Source organism: Somniosus microcephalus, chromosome 14 (assembly GCF_052327205.1).
Source record: "Somniosus microcephalus isolate GS21.2 chromosome 14, FLI_Smic_1.0, whole genome shotgun sequence".
Classification (NCBI taxonomy): domain Eukaryota; kingdom Metazoa; phylum Chordata; class Chondrichthyes; order Squaliformes; family Somniosidae; genus Somniosus; species Somniosus microcephalus.
The window spans coordinates 27,223,284-27,247,818 of NC_141000.1; the positions used below are offsets into that span (position 1 = coordinate 27,223,284).

At 47.0% G+C, this 24,535-nt stretch overlaps 1 protein-coding gene across 1 annotated transcript; it reads left to right on the top strand.

Moving 5' to 3' along the window:
- The first annotated feature begins 8,561 nt into the window (after positions 1 to 8,561).
- Positions 8,562 to 18,843, top strand: c9h13orf42 (chromosome 9 C13orf42 homolog). The gene is made up of 3 exons (XM_086007384.1): positions 8,562 to 8,975; positions 13,245 to 13,392; positions 18,599 to 18,843. The coding sequence occupies exons 1-3, from the start codon at positions 8,562 to 8,564 to the stop codon at positions 18,841 to 18,843; spliced, it is 807 nt and encodes a 268-aa protein (XP_085863510.1).
- Positions 18,844 to 24,535: the final 5,692 nt, after the last annotated feature.

Consider the following 24,535-nt stretch of genomic DNA (forward strand, 5'->3'; position numbering starts at 1 on the left):
GAAGTCCTGGATATGCGGGATCGGGTACCGATCCGGAGTGGTGGCGTCGTTGAGGCGTCGGTAGTCACCGCATGGCTGCCAGCTGCCGCCTGGTTTCGGCACGATGTGTAGAGGCGAAGACCAGGGACTGTTTGATCGCCTAATGATGCCGAGCCGCTCCATCGTGGCGAACTCCGCCTTCGCAGCTGCGAGCTTGCCGGGTTCGAGCCTTCTAGCCCGTGCATAAACCGGGGAGCCAGTAGTGGTGATGTGATGTTCAACGCCATGTTTCGTCGCCGAAGAGGAGAAGGTGGGCCTTGTCAGCTCCGGAAACTCCCCGAGGTGCCGCGTGAACTCATCTGGAGGAGGGAAAGCACAGGCAATGGAACGGGCCACGGAGGTACCATGGAAGCACGGGATCGAGTGGAAGGTGGCCGCGTTGATCAGCCGGCGGTGTCGGACATCGACTAGCAGGCTGTTGGCACACAGAAAATCTGCCCCTAGGATAGGCTGTGAGACTGTAGCTGGGACGAAATCCCAAAAGAAGCGCTGACCGCCGAAACAGACTTCGACCCGCCACTTTCGGAATGTTCGAATAGCTGCGCCATTAGCCGCTACAAGGGAAAAACCGAGGTTCCCAGTCTGCGTGTCGAGCTTCGACGCAGGTAGAATGCTACACTGCGCCCCGGTGTCACAAAGGAAACGGCGGCCCGAGAGGGAATCGGTGATATAGAGGAGTTTCCCCGTAGAACCGACGGCCATCGCCACCGCGGAACGCCCGTTAGATTTGCTCATCCGCCGCCAGGGACGCCGCCTGCGCCTTCTTGTTGGTTTTTCTTTTGGCGAAAAACTGCAGGGGGAGCGGCAGCATCGTGCTTTCGCGCCAAAACGGGTGTGGTAGGAGCACCAGCCCACTGTAGGAGAAACCGGGACCGCGTCTGTAGGGGGTGGGCGCCTCGTGGCCGCACAACACTGCTGGGTAACCGTGAAAATCTTATCGGCTTCGGCCGCAAGCTTGGCGCAGTCAGTAATGTCAGAGCTGGCTAGTGCAGCTTGAACCTGTTCAGGCAGTTGATAGAGGAAAAGCTCCCGGAAGATGAAACATTCCGGTTCAGCACCCAAGAGCGTGAGCATTTGGCTCATGAGCTCGGACGGTTTGGAGTCCCCGAGGCCGGGCAGCGTGATGAGCCGGCGAGCACGCTCCGACTTTGATAGCCTGAAAACCTGAAGCAACCGCGCCTTAATTGCATCATACTTGCTGTCAGTAGGACTACCGATGAGGCTGATGATCCGAGATGCAGTTGTGCTGTCGAGGGCGGAGACCACATAATAATAACGGGTCTGATCCGCGTTGATGTTCCGGATGGCGAACTGGGCTTCAGCCTGGCTAAACCAGGTGTCTGGTTGTTGCTCCCAGAATTGTGGCAGTTTCAGCATGACGGCATTCGTGTCCATGTCGAATCTTCCGCGAAAATCGTTCGTAGAAGTCGGGGTCACCAATGTAGGAATGGAGGTTCCTATCAAAAGACTGAGTTCGACTCAGATAATTAAATTAATGAACTTTAATGAAAACAAACGAGTTTAAACTGGAAACTGCTAGGACACATCAATAACAGGTCTATTCTCTCTGAGGACTCCACGAGGACTGAACCCCAGATCAGGAGAGTGATGTCATGACGTCATCACGTTCTTCCCACCACTGGGGCATTACGTGACTAACGGCATGATGTCATCACGTGCTGTAAAGGTAACTGGCATTGTACAGTCAAACAGTGTAATTAAAGGTACAGGCACAGACAGTAACTACATTGCTGTTAAAGGAATTATGTACAACCGCTCTGAGTCCTTTGGTGGCTCCGCCACACCATCATCTAAGTTGTTAATAAATATTGTGAATAGTTGAGGCCCCAACACAGATCCCTGCGGGACACCACTAGTCACCTCCTGCCAATTTGAGTACCTACCCATTATCCCTACTGCCTGTCTCCTGCCACTCAGCCTATTTTCTAACCAGTAATTTGTCCTCAATTCCATGAGCTTCTACCTTTGAATGTCTTATGTGGGACTTTATCAAATGCCTTCTGGAAGTCCATATAAATAACATCCATAGACATTCCCCTGTCCACTACTTTAGTCACCTCCTCAAAAAATTCAATCATGTTTGTCAGGCATGACCTGCCTTTCACAAACCCATGCTGGCTCTCTCTGATCAACTGAAAATTTTCGAGGTGTTCAGTCTCCCAATCCTTAATTATAGACTCTAGCAATTTCCCAACAACAGATGTTAGGCTAGCTGGTCCATAATTCTCTGGTTTCCCTCTCTCACCATTTTTAAATAGCGGAGAGACATGCACAATTTTCCAATCTAAAGGAATGGTTCCTGAATCGAGAGAACTTTGGAAGATTATAGTTAGGGCATCTGCAATGTGCTCACTTACTTCCTTTAAAACCCTGGGATGGAAACCATCTGGTCCTGGGGATTTGTCACTCTTTAGTGCCATTATTTTCTTCATTACTGTTATTTTACTTACATTAATTTTATTGAGTCCCTGTCCCTGATTCAGTATTAGTTTCCTTGGGATTTCCAGCATGCTATCCTCTTCCTCTACTGTAAATACTGACGCAAAGTAATTATTCAACGTGTCTGCCATTTCCTTATTATCATTGATAATATCACCGCTTTCAGTTTTTAAGGGGCCAACATTGCTCCTGACCACCCTCTTTTTCCTAATATAATTGTAAAAAAATGTTGTGTTGATTTTGATATCCCTTGCAAGTTTCTTTTCCTACTCCCTTTTTGTAGCTCTGACTATTTGTATTGTGACCCTTTGCTGTTCTTTGTATCTCTCCCATTCACCATGATCTGTGCTATTTTTTGTATTTTTGTATACATTTTCTTTTAGTTTTATGCTGTCCCTTACCTCTTTAGTCATCCATGGCTGTTTTTTTGACAAGTAGAGCTCTTGCCCCTCAGGGGTATAAACTGGTTCTGTATCACCTTAAATTTTTTTTTGAACACCTCCCACTGATGGTCTGTCGTTTTACCCATTAACAGATTTGCCCAGTTTACTGTGGACAGTCTCTGCCTCATCCTGTTAAAGTTGGCCTTACCCAAATCTAGAATCTTAGTAGCTGTTTCGCATTTCTCCCTTTCAAACGCTACGTTAAACTCGATCATATTATGATCGCTATTAGATAAATGTTCACGCACAGTTAGGCTGTTAACTAAATCTGGCTCAATACTCATTACTAAATCTAATATGGCTTGCCCCCTTGTTGCCTCTAGGACATATTTTTGTAGAAAACTATCCCGGACACACTCAAGAAATTCACTACCTTTCTGACAGGTTCTAGTCTGCTAATCCCAATCCATATGAAAGTTAAAATCCCCCATTAAAACCACTCTGCCTTTGCTACACGCTTGTCTAGTCTCTGCATTTATACAATCTAGCTCTTCACAGCTGCTACCAGGGGCCTATACACAACTCCCACTACAGTCTTAAACCCTTTCCTATTTCTTAATTCTACACATAAAGTCTCCACTGGCTGCTTACCTCTTGTTATATCCTCTCTTATCATTGAAGTGATTTCATCTTTAATCACTAATGCTACCCCTCCCCCTCTGCCATGTTCCCAATCTTTCCTGTAGACCTTACAACCTGGTATATTTAGTTCCCAGTCCTGACCGTCTTGCAGCCATGTCTCAGTAATGGCTACCATGTCATACCCTCCAATTTGAATTTGCGCCTGCAGTTCATTCAGTTTGTTCCTTATACTCCGTGCGTTTGTATAAAGAAACTTATTTGGGCCACACATCCTAACCTGTCCTTCAGCTCGAATGTTTTATTCACATGTTTCTTATTTCTCTCACCTGGTTTAATCACTTTACATCTTTTGGTTTTCCCTCTACCTGTAGTGCCTAAAGCACAATTTCTGACTGTTACTCTACTTTCTTCCCTTTTGCTTGTTTTTGAATTACTATTTTTACTACATTTTCCATCTGAGCCCTCTCCACCCACCATTTACTAGTTTAAAGTCCTTGTGACCGCCCTATTTATCCTTTCCACTAGGACCCTGCCCCCAGACCGGTTCAGGTGGAGCCCGTCTCAATGGTATAGTTCCTTCCTGTCCCAATACTGGTGCCACTGCCCCATGAAATGGAACCCCTCTTTCCCACACCACTCCTTTAGCCATGTGTTTGTTTCCCTAATCATCTTATCCCTATGCCAACTTGCACGTGGTTCAGGTAATAATCCAGAGATTATAACCCTTGAGGTCCTGTTCTTTAATTTAGCTCCTAGTTCCTGGTACGCCCCACAAAGGACCTCTTGCCTACTCTTCCCTATGTTGTTGGTCCCACCATGGACCACAATGACTGGATCCTCCCTCCCCCTCTCCAGTATCCTTTCGAGATGTCCCTTACGCTGGTACCAGGTAGGCAACGTACCATATGGGACTCTTGATCCTGCTTACAATGGATGCTATCTGTCCCTCTAATTATCGAATCCCCTACAACTACCACATTATGCTTCCTCTCCTCGTCCTCCTCCCCCCTTAGGACAGCCTCCTGCTCCAAAGTGCCATGGTCCGTATTCTGGCTGTCCTTCCGACAGTCTTTATCCTTATCCTCACAGCTAGCAAGTACATTGTGCCTGTTGGATAGGATCAGTTTTTGCTGATCCTCGTTCCCTTTCTTACCTGGGTTCCCCTTACTCTGCACACTAATGGTCACATCAACCCTGCTCTGATCCTGCACCTCTCTACGAGGTGTGACCGAGGTCTGGAGCAAACTGTCCAGATGCTCTTCCCCCTCCCTTATGTGTCAGAGTGTCTCCAACTCTCACTCCAGCTCAATGACTCTGAGCCGGAGAGATTCGAGAGGGAGACATCTACTGCAGATGTGTTCGCTCAGGACAGTCTCACTATCCACAAACTCCCACATACTGCAGTCCAGACACTCAACCTGCTCTGCCATATCTTAGTCTAATCTTCTTTTATTTATTTAATTAGTTAAAATCTTTATTCAACAATTATTTATAATTATATTAATTAGTTTATCTAGTTAAGTTTTTAATTTAATAAAGTATGTTATAGTTTCCTGCTCTTAGTTTAAACCATTGTCCTAGATTAGGGAAAAAAAAGTTAATACTCACCCACCAATCACCTACCTGCTGTCCTGTGACGTCACTCCTTGTTTTTTTAGAATTCGCCGGATTTGTACTGGCTCCTCCGGTGCCGCCTCCTCGCAGGTCCGCGCTGCCTCTCCTCCCGCTCTGTTTATGGTCTGCCGCCTCCTCGCAGGTCCGCGCTGCCTCTCCTCCCACTCTGTTCATGGTCTGCCGCCTCCTCGCAGGTCCGCACTGCCTCTCCTCCCGCTCTGTTTATGGTCTGCCGCCTCCTCGCAGGTCCGCGCTGCCTCTCCTCCCACTCTGTTCATGGTCTGCCGCCTCCTCGCAGGTCCGTGCTGCCTCTCCTCCCACTCTGTTCATGGTCTGCCGCCTCCTCGCAGGTCCGCGCTGCCTCTCCTCCCACTCTGTTCATGGTCTGCCGCCTCCTCGCAGGTCCGCGCTGCCTCTCCTCCCACACTGTTTATGGTCTGCCATCTCCTCGCAGGTCCGCGCTGCCTCTCCTCCCACTCTGTTTATGGTCTGCCGCCTCCTCGCAGGTCCGCGTTGCCTCTCCTCCCACTCTGTTCATGGTCTGCCGCCTCCTCGCAGGTCCGTGCTGCCTCTCCTCCCACTCTGTTCATGGTCTGCCGCCTCCTCGCAGGTCCGCGCTGCCTCTCCTCCCACTCTGTTTATGGTCTGCCGCCTCCTCGCAGGTCTGTGCTGCCTCTCCTCCCACTCTGTTTATGGTCTGCCGCCTCCTCGCAGGTCCGTGCTGCCTCTCCTCCCACTCTGTTTATGGTCTGCCGCCTCCTCGCAGGTCCGCGCTGCCTCTCCTCCCACTCTGTTTATGGTCTGCCGCCTCCTCGCAGGTCCGCGCTGCCTCTCCTCCCACTCTGTTTATGGTCTGCCGCCTCCTCGCAGGTCCGCGCTGCCTCTCCTCCCACTCTGTTTATGGTCTGCCGCCTCCTCGCAGGTCCGCGCTGCCTCTCCTCCCACTCTGTTTATGGTCTGCCGCCTCCTCGCAGGTCCGCGCTGCCTCTCCTCCCACTCTGTTTATGGTCTGCCGCCTCCTCGCAGGTCTGTGCTGCCTCTCCTCCCACTCTGTTTATGGTCTGCCGCCTCCTCGCAGGTCCGCGCTGCCTCTCCTCCCACTCTGTTTATGGTCTGCCGCCTCCTCGCAGGTCCGCGCTGCCTCTCCTCCCACTCTGTTTATGGTCTGCCGCCTCCTCGCAGGTCCGCGCTGCCTCTCCTCCCACTCTGTTCATGGTCTGCCGCCTCCTCGCAGGTCTGTGCTGCCTCTCCTCCCACTCTGTTTATGGTCTGCCGCCTCCTCGCAGGTCTGTGCTGCCTCTCCTCCCACTCTGTTTATGGTCTGCCGCCTCCTCGCAGGTCTGTGCTGCCTCTCCTCCCACTCTGTTTATGGTCTGCCACCTCCTCCTGGGCCGACTCCTCACAGGCCTGCTTCTGTAAATCATTATATTTGTGAATAAGCCCATTTAATAGTTTTGCCTGTTAGGAAAAATGTCTGGGATGGTTGTTAGCATCCATCTTCTGACCGGATTTGAGATGTAGTGAAATCCTATGTCCTATTCAGTAAAATGTTTCTAATAAAGAGGTGATTATTAGTGCTCTAGCACAGAGGGATAGGAGTAGGCCATTCAGCTCCTCAAACCTTTTCTGCCATTCTGTTAGATCATCGCTGATCTGTACCTTAACTCCATTTACCCACCTTTGATCCATATCCCTTGATACCGTTATCAATCTTAGTCTGGAATATTTCAATTCGCATGCAATATCCCATATACTAAATGCATAAGGTTATATTTCAGGTCATAGGGGCTACTTTTTCATGGTGGGATTGAATAAAAAGCATTAGGAGCAAGCCTGAATTGTAATTCCTTTCCACTGACTTCAAGAAAAGTTGGTTGTTGTGTATAAAAGTTGGGTGTGGCTAATCCGCTACTGACAGCTTTCAAATGAGATGTTAGACAGAGGCCCCGCCCAGTCTGCCCTCTCAGGTGGCTGTAAAAGATCTCATGGCACTATTGAAAGAAGAGCAGGGGCGTTCTCCCTGGTGTCTTGGCCAACATTCATCCCTCAACCAACACCACAACAAATAGATTATCTGGTCTTTTACCTCATTGCTGTTTGTGGGAGCTTGCTGTGCGCAAATTGGCTGCTGCATTTGCCACAAAACAACAGTGACTACACTTCAAAAGTACTTCATTGATGGTGAAGCACTTTGGGATGTCCTGAGGACGTGATAGATGCTATATAAATGCAAGTCCTTTCTTTCATTCTCATTTGTTAAGATGTCAAGTGGGAGATGTGACCTTGTGTTAAAATCTCCCTTTGTGATGCCCCTCCAATGGCACCGATTGCACCGGTCCCTTTGAATTCCCCTGAGTAACCAGCATGCTCAAAACAACTTCTCTCTTTAGCTAAACTCCAGTCTTCTGTTTCAAGTGTTGTAGGACTTAAGAAAGTGCTAAACACTTTTAGCAACATTCTGTTACTGTTTTCTGCTTTTGGATGTAACATTTATCGAATAAATGAAACCCAGCTGCTTCAGCTGGTGGACTGTGCATTGAGAAACAGACAAGCCGACAAGCACAGTAACTTTATCCGATCCCATTCATGATTTAGCACGACCCCAGCTCCTTTGGATCGTTCAGTGCTGACGTTACCAAGACGTAGCTACATCTTATTTCTTTTCAGAATTGATGCAAAAAGTGGAACGCCTGGAGTTTTTTTAAAAACATATTTGATCCCAGCATGAAGCAACGTGCCAACTCCCGCATCTTTAAAATAAGAGGATTGTTAGTTCATAGCCGTCTGTGTTGATGTCTGGGCTGCTCGGCACCTGGCTGTGCCTCCACTTTTCCTAATTGATACTATTTGGATTAATGATATTCGATTGGATGACGCCGATAAAAGCTTTTGTCCACAAAGGGACGGGGAGACACTTGAGCCCAAATGCTCGTGTGACAGAGAAGGAGATGCTATCGGATTGCAGCCCCTCGGCTTGTGTTACTGCAGAGTCAACTGCCCCTGCACTTAGCTGTCTACTGCACCTATCCCTCACATGCAGATCCGAGGATCTTACAAGCAGGGGCTGTTGACCAGATTCCACTGTTTCAATGCTGGGCCACTTCCAGCCCTGTGGCGCTGGATGTCCTTTAGCACCTTGGTCAGTGCCCGGCCTTCCGGGAAACAATGGTCAAACATATCTATCTGATCATTAAGGGATTAAGTTGGAAGAACCATTCTTGAACGCGCCTGGGATGATGTTATAACCAGTCAGCTATCACACACATTGGGATCGCAAAAGTCTTGTCAAAATGGGAAACCCACCGATGAAAGCACACTACCAAATAAGGTTCAGCTTCTCCCAGTGAAGATGCCATTGCTTATCAACCATTGACACTTCACAGGTTTGCTGGTTCAGGTAGACAGGGTCACTCCAACAGGACCATGTTGAAGAAACTCAACTCAATGTTTCGCCCACACGCTGAAAGAAAACTGGGCGAGACTGGTGGAAATAAAGACTGGCAAAGGGAAGAGTCCGGCATCAGGTTGGTCCGCAGCACCTCTCTCTACCTGATCGGGGAAACGCGCCCAAACTTCGGCAGTTCTCTGAAACGGAGCAAGAGTGCGGTGAGTGTGGACTCCTCCATCTACAACATCAAGGCCGAGGACAGGCTCTGGATGTTCTCGAGGACACAAGACTGCCTGCAGTACCTGCAGGATCTGATAGTTCTCCGCCAACAATACCGGCCTGTCAGCAACCTCAACAAGCCCAAGGAGAATAGGCCAGACTCACCCTCTGCATCAACAAAGCCTTCCAAATCTGGCAAGAAAGCGTCGCCTCCCAAGCTCACCTCCAAAGTAAGTATTTACCATTCCTCCTTACCGAACAGGATTCGATTTCTACTAATCTATTGAGACACACCCCAGCTGTTTACAGTTATAATAATATGGATAATAAATGAGACAGGTGGCAAGAAGGAAGCCTTGCCATCGTTACTATTTTGCCATTTTTATATGTACATGAATATTAGGCGAGCTGCAGACAGGTGGATGTAAAAGATTCCATGACACTCTTCAAAGAAGAGCAGGGGAGTTCTCCCTGGTGTCCTGGCCAATAAAAAACAGACCATCCGGTCATTGTCTCATTGCTGTTTGTGGGAGCTTGCTGTGTACAAATTGGCTGCCGCATTTCCCTACATTACAACAGTGGCTAAAAAGTACTTCATTGGCAGTAAAGCGCTTTGAGATGTCCTGAGGTTGTGAAAGGCGCTATATAAATGCAAGTCTTTCTTTACTTAACTGGAAATGGTGTTGAGTCAGATGTGTTTCAAATGTATCGCAATTTGTATTTTGAGAATCTAGCCTGCATAACCCAAAAATTACAACTGTTATTAGCTAGGTTTGGCCTATCAGGGTTAAGTCATTTCTACACAGTACCTCCATTCCAATCCATTAATGATGGGAATACTACACACTGACTGTGAGTTGTTGCCTTTTCAAAGTCAGCGTTACCAAATTAAGTTACCTTGAGATTTCCAATTGAGACAAGTGCATATTTGGAGTGAAAACTGGCTCCAAGTCACTGCTAATATTGGTGCCAGTTAAACGAACGTAGGGGAAAGGACAGGAAAAGACAAGCTGGTCCATGGAGCCTGCTCTATCTGTCATCAAACCCCGATCCCCTTCCTCCTCCTTGCAGCCATGCAGTCTCCTGGGAGAGGCAAAAAAAAGGGAAAAATGTTTCCACCAATTTGTGGGGGGGGGGGGGGGGGAAACGCTGGGAAATTTCTCCAATCCCCACAGGCAAGCAAGCTCCAGGAAATCAGTGTGACTGAGATCATGAGTTAACCCAGCTACCTTCTATAACTGGAAGGAGCCCAGCTTGTGGCTTGAGGCAAGGATTAATCAGGGATAGTCAACATGGCTTTGTCAAGGGAAGATCATGTCTGACTAATTTGATTGAATTTTTTGAGGGGGTGACTAGGTGTGTGGATGAGGGTAACGCAGTGGATGTGGTATACATGGATTTCAGTAAGGCCTTCGATAAAGTCCCGCACAGGAGACTGGTCAAGAGGGTAAGAGCCCATGGAATCCAGGGTGCCTTGGCACATTGGATACAAAACTGGCTTAGTGGCAGAAGGCAGAGGGTGATGGTCGAAGGTTGTTTTTGTGACTGGAAACCTGTGGCCAGTGGGGTACCACAGGGATCGGTGCTGGGTCCCTTGCTGTTTGTGGTCTACATTAATGACTTGGATATGAATGTAAAGGGTATGATCAGTAAATTCGCGGATGATACTAAAATTGGTAGGGTGGTAAATAGCGAGGAGGGTAGCCTCAGTCTGCAGAACGATATAGATGGGTTGGTCAGATGGGCGGAACAGTGGCAAATGGAATTTAACCCGGAAAAGTGCGAGGTGATGCACTTTGGGGGGTCTAACAAGGCAAGGGAATACACAATGAAGGGAAAGACCCTAGGCAAGACGGAGGGTCAGAGGGATCTGGGTGTGCAGGTACACAGATCCCTGAAGGCGGCGGAACAGGTGGATAAGGTGGTAAAAAAGGCATATGGGATACTTGCCTTCATTAGCCGAGGCATAGAATATAAGAGCAAGGAGGTTATGATGGAGCTGTATAAAACACTGGTTAGGCCACAGCTGGAATACTGTGTGCAGTTCTGGTCGCCACACTACAGGAAAGATGTGATCGCGTTAGAGAGGGTGCAGAGGAGGTTCACCAGGATGTTACCAGGGCTGGAGCGCTTCAGCTATGAAGAGAGACTGGGCAGATTGGGTTTGTTTTCCTTGGAGCAGAGGAGGCTGAGGGGGGACATGATTGAGGTGTACAAAATTGTGAGGGGCATAGATAGGATGGATGCTGAGGAGCTTTTCCCCTTAGTAGAGGGGTCAATAACTAGGGGGCATAGGAGGTTTAGAGGGGATTTGAGAAAGAACTTTTTCACCCAGAGGGTGGTTGGAGTCTGGAACTCACTGCCTGAAAGGGTTGTGGAGGCAGAAACCCTCACAACATTTAAGAAGCATTTGGATGAGCATTTGAAATGCCATAGCATACAAGGCTACGGGCCAAATGCTGGAATATGGGATTAGATTAGACAGGGCTTGATGGCCGGCATGGACACGATGGGCCGAAGGGCCTCTATCCGTGCTGTATTACTCTATGACTCTATGACTCTAATTGGTAGCACTCTTGTCTCGGAGTCAGAACTTCAGAGACTTGAGCACATAATCCAGACTGACACTCCCAGTGCAGTGCTGAGGGAGTGCTGCACGGTTGGAGGTGCCGTCTTTTGATAGAGACATTAAACCGAGGCCCTGTCTGCCCTCTCAGATGGATGTAAAAGATCCCGTGGCACTATTCAAAGAAGAGCAGGGGAGTTCTCCCTGGCCAATATTTATCCGCATGGTGAGTCCAGGAGGGGGTGAGGATGGAGTTGGGTGGGGGTGAGCATTGAATGGCAGCAGCCCGCAGAGCACTCCTGTGATTCAGGTAAGTAAGATTAACTTTAAATGTATATTTTGGGTGGCAGCTTCCAATGGTCCCTTTAAGGACCCAATGGCTTGGCTGCTGTATGCCTGAGAAAACAGATCGCAGCCCGCACGGCGTAAGCTGTGGTCAGTCATGAACTGATATCACAAAGAGGCCTAAAACAGACTTCAGACCCCTGATTTGCATAGGCAATGGTCCTAACGCTTGTTTCAGGCAGGTCCCCTGAATCATATGGCGTGTGAGCCAATTTGGGTACGTCATATTGAATATTTGGATATGCAAAGTGTCTAATGGCTGTTTCAGACGTGGGCACTCCACACCAATTTTTTTTGCCTGTACCAAAATGGCAGGCGGCGCACTTCTGGCTCATAATGAGCGTGCATTTCCTGCCCACCATATAGGAGTCTTCGGAGGCCATTTGGCACCCCAAAATGGGCCCCTGGACTGCCGAATTTCTACACCAAAGTTTTTTCAAAAATAAGATTTTTTAAGATTCATTCTCGGGACATGGGCATCACTAGCATGGCCGACTTTTATTGCCCATCCCTAGTTGCTAATGGATATCTAAAATATTAAATAGTTCTCAAGTCATTTATTTTGCTTCAAATAAGAAATGGGAAATAGTATATTAAAAGGATTAACGCTCTGTCCATTCAAATATTTTGCACTTGGAATTGTTCACAGAGCAAAGTGTCCTTAGGATGCGGGTAAGTGTCCAACATACCTGTAAGAAGCAAGTTGATTGGTTGTTATTTTAGTAAATGTAATATTTGGGCCAATCAAAAACCACGCTGTTCTCACTATCTCTTTAAACAAAAATACTACCCTTTCTAAATATTCCGTTCAAAAAAAAAATCAATGAAGAACCAGCGACCATCATGAAAGCAACACATCAAATACCTGAATTTTTTTGGACCTCCTTTGAATTGTCATATTCGTTGCCCGCCCATCCCTCTGCATATACAGGTGTCAGCCATACCGCAGTGGGAGCCCTCTCACCTCTGAGTCAGGGAAGTTGTGGCTTCATGTCCCACTCCAGAGACTTAAGCACAAAATGCAGGCTGATACTCCAGTGCAGTACTGAGGGAGCGCTGCACTGTCAGAGGTGCCGTCTTTCAGATGAGGTGTTGAACCAAGGCTCCATCTGCCCTCTCGGGTGGATGTAAAAGATCCCATGGCACTATTTCAAAGAAGAGCAGGGAGGGTTTTCCCGGTGTCCTGGTCCTCAATCAACATTACTAAAACAGATTACCTGGTCATTATGTCATTGCGGTTTGTGGGAGCTTTGCTGTGCGCAAATTGGCTGCTGCATTTCCTAAATTACAACGGTGACTACACTTCAAAAGTACTTCATTAGCTGTAAAGCGCTTTGGGATGTCCTATGGTTGTGAAAAACACTATATAAATGCAAGTCTTTCTTTCTACTTTATCCCAAAATTTAAAATGTCCAACACATCAAAACAATCACCAAGTCTGAAAGATCTTAGTCACCCTTTAATGGGCCCATCTATTCCAGTGACGCTCTATCCATCATGCACTTCCTGTAAACAGTTAGCATTTTGGTTGGCAAATATGCAATATTTTCCATACTTGCATAAATAAAAGTTTTTATTTATTTAACAGAAACCAAAGGATGAATCTAATCCTGCACCAGTATCAACGGAAGCAGAGACGCTGGCATATTTCGATTCAGTCATTGCAGATTTTGATCAGGAAAACAAACCCAAACTTTACTCGGCAGAGGACACGCACCTTGACGTGGATTTTGTTAGTAAGTTTGTCTTCGTCGCTCTGTTAATGTGAAGGTTCCAAGAAGTCTCAGAGTCGTACAATAAGCTGAAACATCTAGATCTAAAAATTTACATCAAAGTGTCTAGTGTTAGTCCCTTACATGGTACTACAGTGCTAACATAGCAACACAGAAGAGTTTGATTCAAAAATATTATTATACACTAAACTGGTTATGAACAATAAAGCTGTAACATATTTAATTGTACAGGGCTTTGGTGAGACCACACCTGGAGTACTGTGCACAGTTTTGGTCTCCTTATTTAAGGAAGGATACACTTGCCTTAGAGGCGGTGCAACAAAGGGTCACTAGATTGATTCCTGGGATGAGAGGGCTGTCCTATGAGGAGAGATTGTGTAGAATGGGCCTATACTCTCTGGAGTTTAGAAGAATGAGAGGTGATCTCAATGAAACATACAAGATTCTGAAGGGGTTTGACAGGTAGATGCTGAGAGGTTGTTTCCCTGGCTGGAGTGTCTAGAACTAGGGGGCATTGTCTCAGGATAAGGGGTCGACCATTTAAGACTGAGATGAGGAGGAATTTCTTCACTCAGAGGGTTGTGAATCTTTGGAATTCTCTACCCCAGAGGGCTGTGAATGCTGAGTCTTTGAGTATATTCAAGGCTGAGATCGATAGAATTCTGGACTCGAGGGGAATCAAGGGATATGGGGATCGGGTGGGAAAGTGGAGTTGAGGTCGAGGATCAGCCATGATCTTATTGAATGGCGGAGCAGGCTCGAGGGGCTGTATGGCCTACTCCTGCTCCTAATCCTTATGTTCTTATGTTTAAGCGAAATTGAGTGGTCCACAAACACTGTCTGGACCCCGAGATCTTCACCTGATCTGACGGTTGTTTATGTATTTGGAGGTTTTCAAAATCAGGATAGGTTTTGAGAGGGTAAATAATGACAAGTTGTTTTCACTGGTTGGTGAATCAGCAATGAGGGGGGACAGACTCAGGTCTCAGACAAGAGATCGATAGATTTTTGTTAGGTAAGGGTATCAAGGGATATGGAGCAAAGGCGGGTAAATGGGGTTGAGGTACAGATCAGCCATGATCTAATTGATTGGCAGAACAGGCTTGAGGGGCTGAATTGCCTACTCCTGTTTAACATGTTTAATACTAGAAGCTTAACAGTGAAATGAGAAGGATATGTTTTCACATAGAGCATTATTAAAACAGGGAGTGGCTTACCACAAGTGACTGTTAAGACTTTACATCATACAGTGGAGTCTCCCATCAGAGGAACCTCAGTTGTTGTGGGTGAGCTGATAGGAGAAGTGCCCAATCCTGGACGTGCATATAGGGCTGCACGTATCACACTGGAAGTCTGGTGAGGCGGGTTGATGAGTTGCCTTGTGTGACTGGTGCTTGGCAGCCGGACCTGCCACCTCGGAGCCTCCATTTCATTCAAATCCACTGGACAGGTGTGACGCCATTGCGATCTGTCGATGGCTGTATCTTTCCAGATGTCGGGGTAAATATTGCAAGATTTTAAGGTGGTCTTTAGTGTGTCTTTACAGTGTTCCATCTGCCCACCCCTGTTGCGATACCTGGACTGCAGCTTGCCGTAGAAGACGGCTTTGGGAATTCTATATTCAGGTGCGTGAAGTTGCGACCAACCCAACTGGACCCTTTTGATTGTGGCCTCAATTCCAGTTATATTGCAGTGCTTGAAGGCATCAGTTTTAGGCCCCCTTGTCCTGCCAGTTGATGCCAGTGAAACATCCAAGACAGCGCAAGTGGAAATGGTCAGGTTGCTGATGTGACTCCGACCCATGTCATAAGGCGGTAAGGACAACAGCTTGGTCTGTAGCGACTTTTGTTGGCAGACTCACCCCTCGTTGCTGCCGGATTCTCGGCTTGAGTTGGCCAAAGGCGGAGCTGACCCTGCCAATCTGGTGAGCGAGGTGGTCGTTGATTGTGGCGTTCCACCAGAGAATGTTGCCGCGGTAGCAGAACGTGCCCGTCATTTAAAAGGGAACTGGATGTGTGTTTAAAAATAGAAGAATTTAAAAGAATACAGGGAAAGGGGTACAGATTAGAGGAGAAATTCTAGCTCTATCGCCACCGTGACCCTGTCCCTGTCCCGGGCACTGACTCATTTAAATGTGAGGGGTGGCCGGCCTGCGCCATTCACAGGGGTGCCCACCCAGTGGAAACGGTGGACTTTCAGTGCAGCACCATGGACTGTTACTGGCAAGTCAGAATGATGGTTAGAGGCTCTTCGAGGTGCCGAATGAAGCTGCATCGCGGGAAAGCCGTCATCCCTGTCCTTGTTAACATTGCCAACCCTCCAGGATTGCCCTGGAGTTTCCAGGAATTGGCCGAGCAGTCCAGGAGAAAAGTCGTAGGGGCATAAAAAAGTGGTGCTTTCTTCATGTTCTTTGAACACTTTCATTTATTAGTTATAACCACATTAGAGATGGTGAATAAAGGCAGTTTGACCGGGCGGGGCAGTTGGAGGCACGAGGTCGTGTGATGAAGCCTCCAGAGGTACGTCCAACCAGAGTTGACACCCTTAGTCCTTGTGCTCCTCCATCTTTACCCGGGTCCTGACTGCAGGGGGCCCACTTGCAGCCCAGACCAGCAGCTACCTATGCCTGTTGTCAGCTGGGCCAATCAGAGACATACATGGTGGTGGGGTTCCTGGTGCAGCCCAGGGACGCTAGCAGATACGTCCCGAAACCGCTGCTGGGATGTAATTGAACGTAAAGAGGATCCGGGAGTTCTGCCCCAAATCCCACGGGCCATCTGCCAGGCCTGTATCGTACTTCCAGCCCTCCCTGAGAGCTGTAGTTGAAGAGTTAGCCTCGGCGCGATATGTTGAGTTGAACCTGTGCTGTAATCTCGATGAATGTGCAGCGCTAATGAAAGTTAAAACTAGCTCCGAAGGCCCACTGAAAACTGTGAAAAGCTGTTCTGGTAGCAACACAACGCTATCATGCGTTTCACAGACGTATTTAATACAGAGACCAGTGGATACTGAGAAATGATTATCAGGTGGTAAGAAAGACAAAACTTGCATTTCTATAGTGCCTTTCACAACCAAAACATTTTACAACCAATGAAGTACTTTCAAAGTGTAGTCACTGTTGTAATGTAGGAAACGTTAATCTAATTGAGGGATACAGATATAAATTGGGAGAACGAAAGTTCAGCAATTTGGAAATCGTCCATATTCTGGGGTTAGGTGGTCGTCTTGCACTCATTCCAGAATATGTGTTAGGTTTGTTATTGGCAGTGAACTTTGGGGGGGGTTGGATATTAGTTGGTGTCCGGTTTCAGGTGCAAAGGCAGCAATGCGGCCGTAATGAGCGCCCGAACCGGGAGGCGCAAGGTTGACTCGGACTTAGGCCTCGGGCCTCATCTAGGCCACAGGCGGATCGCCCTTCTGCTGGTTCAAATTTTAGGCCACCGACCTCGCCGGCAACGACCCTCAGGTAAATGTCAGGGGGGGGTGGAAGGAGAAAGGAAAAAAAAGAAAGACTTGCATTTGTATAGCACCTTTCACGACCTCAGGACATCCCAAAATGCTTTACAGTCAATTAAATACTTTTTGAAGTGTAGTCACAGTTGTAATGTAGGAAACACGGCAGCCAATTTTCTCACAGCAAGCTCCCACAAACAGCAATGAGATACTGACCATATGATCTGTTTTAGTTATGTTGGTTGAGGGATAAATATTTGCCAGGACACCGGGGAGAACTCCCCTGTTACATCCACTTGAGAGGGCAAAACACGAGAAGGGCTGGTTGCGGCCCTCAGGAGGGCTGGGGAGCACTGGCGGTCAGGAGGAACTAGGAGCTTTAACTGGATCTTCCCGACTGCCGCGTGGTTTTCTTCTGGTCGTTAGATGCGATGCCGCCACATGCTTCGCCGATGACATCGCACACCGCTTGTGATGCCATTCTGTGCACGCAAGTGGTCTGATTGGGCCAGCCCAGCGCACAGACTGTTTACAGGGAGACCAGTTGCTGTGAATGAGGCAGGTTGCAGAACAGTGCAGCTCTCAGGCTGTAATGTGAAGGCACCTTGAGAGGGGATTGCCTGCTGACTTGCTCCCTTGGGGAGCGCTGTGTGTTGGGGAATAGAGAGCAGGTAGGGCTAAGAAGAGAAAAGGAAAAAAATAGCTTTCAAAAGAGGAAACAGTAATTGAACAGATATTGATTTGATCAAGTGTTTAAGATGATTAAAGGATTTGATAGGATTGATGGAGATAAATTATTTCCTCTGGTGGGGGGAGTCCACAACAAGGGGGCATAACTTTAAAATTAGAGCCAGGCCGTTTAGGGGTGATGTCAGGAAACACTTCTTCACATAAAGGGTGGTGGAAATCTGGGACACTCTCCCCCAAAAAGCTGTTGAGGCTGGGAGTCAATTGAATTTCTAAACTGAGTGATAGATTTTTTTTAGGCAAGGGTATTAAGGGATCTGGAACAAAGGCAGGTAAATGGAGTGAAGATACAGATCAGCCATGATCTAATTGAATGATGGAGCAGGCTCGAGGGGCTGAATGGCCTGCTGTTATTCCTATGTTCATTCATGGCCTTGTGACCTCTAGACTTCACCATTCCATCGCTCTCCTGGCCGTCCTCCTATCGTGCACCTTCCGTAAACGTGAGCTCATCCAAAACTCAGCTGCCCATATCCTAACTTGCACCAATCCCATTCACCCATCACTGCTGTGCTCGCATTGATTCCCAGTCTGGCAACACCTCAATTTTCAAATTCTCATCCTTAATTTCAAATCCCTCCATGGCTTCACCCCTCCCTATCTCTGTAACCTCCTCTAGCCCAACAACCCTCCGATATCTCTGCACTCCTCCAATTCTGGCCTCTTCCACATCCCCAATTTTCATCGCTCCGCCACTGGCGGCTGTGCCTTCAGCTGCCAAGGCCCTAAGCTCTGGAATTCTCTGCCTAGAACGCTCCACCTCACTCTTCTTCTTGAAGATGCTCCTTAAAACTTATTCTTTGACCAAGCTTTGGTCACCAGTCCTAATAGCTCTTTGTGTGGCTCAGTGTCAATTTCTGTCTGATTACACTCCTATGAAGCGCCTTGGGACATCTTACTACGTTAAAGGCGCTATATAAATGCTAGCTGTTGTTCCTAATGTAGCAAACAATTGGTTGTATGTTAATGACAAATCTATGTGCTTCTCTTTCTATCTCTTTGTGTCAAGTTGCCACCAGCACCAGTGAACACAGTTTGCATTCGAACTGGATCCTTAAGTCACCAAGAAGGTACTCCATTGACGTGGCGCATTTGACAAAGACGGAACACCTGCCCCGAAGACACAGTGATGGGATGCGAATGAGCTTCAAGAGATTCGAGAGACGCCCGATGTATCTCCCCAAATTGGTCGAGAGTCCAATTCACACATTGAGGTTTAAGCCGAAAGCGCGTAATGAAGATGACGAGTTTTAGATCACTGTCTGCAGAGTGTCAGACAGTACCAATGCTTTGAAACTTGGAGGCTCCTGACAACAAGCTTGTGTTTAATCCTTCAAAATTCTTTATTTAACATCGCAAATCCCAAATCATGCAATCATTGATGTTTGGACAAGGCCTTGTCGATATTTTGTTACCATGTTTTTTCTACAGCTGATGCAATATTTTTTTTGTATTTGTACTATCCTTCCGATTTTAATTGCTTTCTCGGAGAATGGGAAATGTTCACTGTGCGCCTGGCAGCCTCAATCCTGACCTGTGCCCGGCCAATGGGAGGCAGGCTCATGCCAGGGAAACGCGGCGTGAGTTTCAGCCTGCAGGGTGATGCATTTTACCGTCACCCAGCATCTCACCCAACGGAGAGACTGATAACCCAACGCAGCCTGTCAAGGCAAGGCTAACATGTGTGGGCCTCAGAGAGCAGCCACCCACTAATCTGAAACAATAGCCATATCAAGCTAGAAGGTATATGGACATGACTACTGAGCAACTGTAACTGTGCACAACCTAATGTATATGTGGTGTTTGAAGGCTTATGTTCCAGTGGGCAGAACGCTGATTGAGGCACAAAGGTTGAAGATGTGGTTGCATTGTGCAGGATGAAGATGTCAAGCCCACAGTTCCCCGTTTGGCAACAACTTCTCACCAAGGACAACAACAACAACTTGCATTTATATAGCACCTTTAACACAGTAAAAAGTCCCAAAGCGCTTCACAGGAGCGTTATCAAACAAAATTCGACACTGAGCCACATAAGAAGACATTAGGACAGGTGACCAAAAGTTTGGTCAAAGAGGTCGGTTTTAAGGAGCGTCTTAAAGGAGGAGAGAGAGGTAGAGAGACAGAGAGGTTTAGGGAGGGAATTCCAGAGGTTAGGGCCTTGGCAGCTGAAGACACGGCCGCCAATGGTGGAGCGATTAAAATCGGGGACGCACAAGAGACCAGAATTAGAGGAGCGTAGAGATCTCGGAGCGTTGTAGGGCTGGAGGAGATTACAGAGATAGGGAGGGGAGAGGCTGTGGAGGGATTTGCAAACAAGGATGAAAATTTTTAAATTGAGGCATTGCCGGACCGGGAGTCATTGTAGGCCAGCGAGCATCAGGACATCAGGAGACAATAGCAAATTGAAGCAAAGGGACTTCCACAAGGAAAAGGGCTCAGCCTGGCCAAGCTTCTAGGGTATGGCCACACAACAAAGGTCAATCGCTCCGTGACTGAGGGCACTGTGCAGGTGGCTAATGATAGGGTAGCAACACAGTCTTACATTGGCTATTTCAGATCAGTAGGTTGAGTATTATCATGCTGTTTGATAGGCTGCCCAATGCCATAAGAATGCTTTTAACATAAAGTAAGTTGGAGCATGCTAGCTGCTCCTGTAGAAACCATGGGTCTCAATGGATCAATTGGATGGGGTTTGGTAAACGGAATGCAAATGATATTTGGACTGAATGCTGAAGAGCTTCTCCATACTGCCGTCCACTGCAGTCAGAGAGACTTTGATGCGTCCCTCGGACTTAAAAGTCCAAGATGAAAATGTAATCTGCTGACTCTGGTGGGCAGTGCCAGGGCATCTAGACAGCTCTGAGACTCATCCCAGTTAGTGTTTTGTACTGAAATCACGTATAAAATAATAAAGCAATCCGGATAGCTGTTGCCCCCATCTCCAAGAATTGATCCAGCCTATAGCTGCAACCCCCCCCACCCCCACCCTCTTTCCCCATGGAATAGTCCTGATCCTGTGGCTTCTCCAGCCCGATTCCTCAGGACTGATTTTGCTGAATGTTCTACCTCCATCCCATGGAGACGATGTACTCTGTTACAGTAAAGTTCTCCAACTGGGAACTAGCCTGTGAAACGCGGTCGGGTTCCATTGAAAGAAATTGAAGTCAACTAATCATTCTAATTGGGATTCAAACTCATTCCTCCTTATTCAATTGTGAGATGTGGGAGTAAGTGTCAGGGCCAATAATTATTGCCCATCCCAAGTACAACGGAGCTGTTTGTTTCTGAGGGCAATAAAGAGTCAACCACGTTGGTGAGTCGCATATAGGCCAGACCCAGTACGGATGGTAGGTTTCCTTCCCTGGAGGATGTAAGTGAACCAGTTGGGTTTTATGACAATCAGACAGCTTCATGGCAACTTTTATTGACGTCCACGTTTTATTTCCAGATTTTGTAAAAACTGAATTCAAATTCTCAGGCTGCCTTGGTGGGATTTGAACTCCCGCTCTACAGGATTATCAGTCCAGGCCTCTGAATTGCTCGTCCTGTAACATAACCAGTATACGACCGTACCCCAAAGTGCTCTTGCACTTTATTATTCTATTTTACAGGAAGAATGAGACTGCACCGTACAATACATTACATGTTGTACACTGAGCGTTCTATCAGCAAAATGAAATGTCCGAACTTTGCCGTTTAAAAATATCCAAAATCTACCATGAAGGCGTAGCAGGAGTGCGGTTATAATGTGATTTGTTTGTACCTAATAGGTCAGTCCAGTGATAAATAGTCGTAACTCCCATTGGAATAGGAAAGATGATCCAATAAATTCACACTGGCTCATAATTTCCGATAGGAGGCTTCCTGCGTGCAGATGCCTCCTATTGGGGAAAAAAGTCTACGCCCTTACCTGAGGGCTCCCGAGGTCCGGACACTTCCGCTCCTGGGCCCCCCCCACAGTTGGAATGCGCAGGGCCCATGTATCCCAGGGGCGCAGGCGGTTCGCAAGCGTCCCTGGGATCACGTGGGCCAGGCCAGCCAATAGGCGAAGGGAATCTCCCTTCATACTTTTGACAGACCTGTCAAATGTATGAATGGAGATCACCCAAAAAACACAGTAAAACATTAAATAAATGTTAAAAAACCCATCATGTTTTTAAAATGAGTTAAAATTACATTGGCCCAGAAATTTGGGTCGGGGCTTCCCGCGGGTGCAAGCCCCCGACCTGCACTTACCTACCGCGCCGGCTGTTGAGCTGTGGGCCCGCGTGGAATTGCGATCCTGGGCCTCCTCCAACTGCCGGCGTGCAGTGCTTGCGTATCCCAGGGGTGCAGTTAGTTCGATGCGTCCCCTGGGATCACGTGGGCCATGGAGAGCCAATGGTAGCAGGGAATGCTTCATTCATAAAATTGACAGGAAGACCTGTCAAACCTATAAATACTATAAGCCCCAAAACATAACTAAAACTTCAAATACATTTTTTTTTAAATCACATTTTTAAAATAACTATAAATTACATAAAATAACTATTTTAAACAATAATTTAAATTTTTGAAAAAATTAATTACATTTTCTAATGGGGCTAAAAATAAACTTACCTTTCTTTAAAGTATTTAAAAATAATAAACCTGTGGAAAAAATGTTTTAATTTTAATGAATCCACCACTTACCTTGTAAAAAGCAGGCCTCGCGCCTGTTTTTTAAAAGTGCAACTGCTGGAGACTTACCCTCCCGGAAAAACCTGGAAAAAAAACGTAAGTTCGATGCGCACGCGTTGCCTCTCCGGCGCACTCGTTCCACCTGTCAACCCCTTCTTTCAGGGGAACGGAAGTGCCGGTTTCCCGCGCGTGCGCAGTGCATGCACGAAACTGGCACTTCCATTGGGCTTACGGGTGAGTACCCCGTGCGTACTCACCTGTGGAGACCCGAATTTCTGGGCCAATAAGTTAAATATTTTAAACAAAGATTTAATTTTTTGAAAAAAAGAATTAAAGTTTTTTACAGGGCTAAAAATAAACTTAGCTTTTTTAAAAGTATTTAAAAATTATAAATGAGTGAAAAAAATTTTAAAAACTTTTTTCAACTCTTATGCTGGTAAAAGCAGGCCTTACACCTGCTTTTACCAGGCGTAAAATTTCTCAGGGTTTTCTGCGGGTGGAGGGTCTCCAGAAAGCGGAACTATCTGCCCGCAGAGGCCCTTCTGCAGGGCAGGCGTCCGATCTGTTAAGAGCATTTTTGACAGATCGGAAATGCCGGTTTTCAGCGCATGCGCTTCGCTTGAAACCGGCATTTCCGATGTCCCTGCGGGTGTGGACACAGCTCATACACATCCGTAGGCATCGGAAAATACGGGCCCTTATTCCTTAAAGCTGTGGCTCAGTTGATAGCACTCTCGACTCGGAGTTAGAAAGTTGTGGGTCAGAGACTTAAGCACAAAATCTAGGCTGACACCAGTGCAGTAGTGAGGAAGTACGGCATTGCTGAAGGTGCCATCTTTCGGATGGGACGTTAAACTAGGTCTGACCTCTGAGGTGGATGTTAAAGATCCTATGGCACTATTTCGAAGAAGAGCAGGGGAGTTCTCTGGTGTCCTGGTCAATATTTATCCTTCAACCAACATCACTAAAACAGAAGACCTGGTCATTAACACGTTGGTGTTGGTGGGAGCTTGCTGTGCGTAAATTGGCTGCCGGTTTCTTACATTGCTGCAGTGACTACACTTCAAAAAAGAAGTACTTCACTTGCTGTAAAGCGCTTTGGGATGTGCTGAGGTCATGAAAGGTGCTATATAAATGCAAGTTCTTTCTTTAAAGACATGAACTAATGGAGTTCCAATAAAAAATGGCCTGTTTTTCACTGGGGAAAATAATGAAGCCGTGTTGATTCAATTGAGACAAAATATGAATACTGATCGTGTTGTTTTTTTTTGACTTTTGACGGTGGGGGGTGAGATTTTCCAAGGTCCACCTCCAGTGTAGTGAATCTCCAGGCACAGCGAGTGGTGGAGGCTTGGGTGGTTCAGAGTGCGTGCCTCTCCATTTAAATTAGGGTGGGTTCCTTTCACAGGTGCACATTCCGGCCTCCCCAGTTCTCTGATATTTGCTACACCCAGGTGAGCTGTTGTACTGGGTACAGGCTCAAGAGAATTCCCCCTTTTACGTTCCCTACAGGAAGGGTCGAGCATTGATGTTCATGTGCGTGTCTGTGCAGAGGGTTGGTAAAATTACTGATTTCACTGGATCACACTATCCTGTCCATTTTTCTTTTAGTTTTTTTTTCACCTATTTTCACCTCATGTGACACACAACAACCCCAGCCTGAGAGGGCAATCAGATGACCTGTGCCCATCACCGCTCTTTGACTGCTGGTGAGGGTGACTCACTAATGTTACCTCTCACTATGAGGAACCCACCTGACCCAAAGGCACGGCCAAGATTGGGAACTCACGGTGTGGAGGATTATGGGTAGGAATCCACTTCCTCCCAATCCTCGGCACAATGTGCACCAGTAGTTAGGTAAAAATGGATTATTGGAAAGAAAATAAAACTAAAATATGGCGTTTTTATAAGAATGTAGTGCTACAAAAAAAAGATAAGATGAGAAAAGACCATTTGTAGTGTCAAAGGTCCTTCCTCCAATACCCCAACTTAGGATCCAACTGTCTGTTGAGCATTCCTGACTCTATTATCTTAGCTTGTAAATGGTTTTGACTCTTTGAGTAAATAATTTTTTTCTAATAAAGATTTTTTATATCGCAATTATATCCCTATTATAATCTTCTTTCGGATGAGTCTGAATCAATAAGGAAACGTCACGAGACTGTCAACTGTTCGCATTTCTACCCAACTATTTCAAACAGCCATATTAAAAAGGTTTGTATGTGTACTGAGGGAGTGCTGCACTGTCATGACGTTTGGATGTGACGTTAAACCGAGGCCCCGTCTG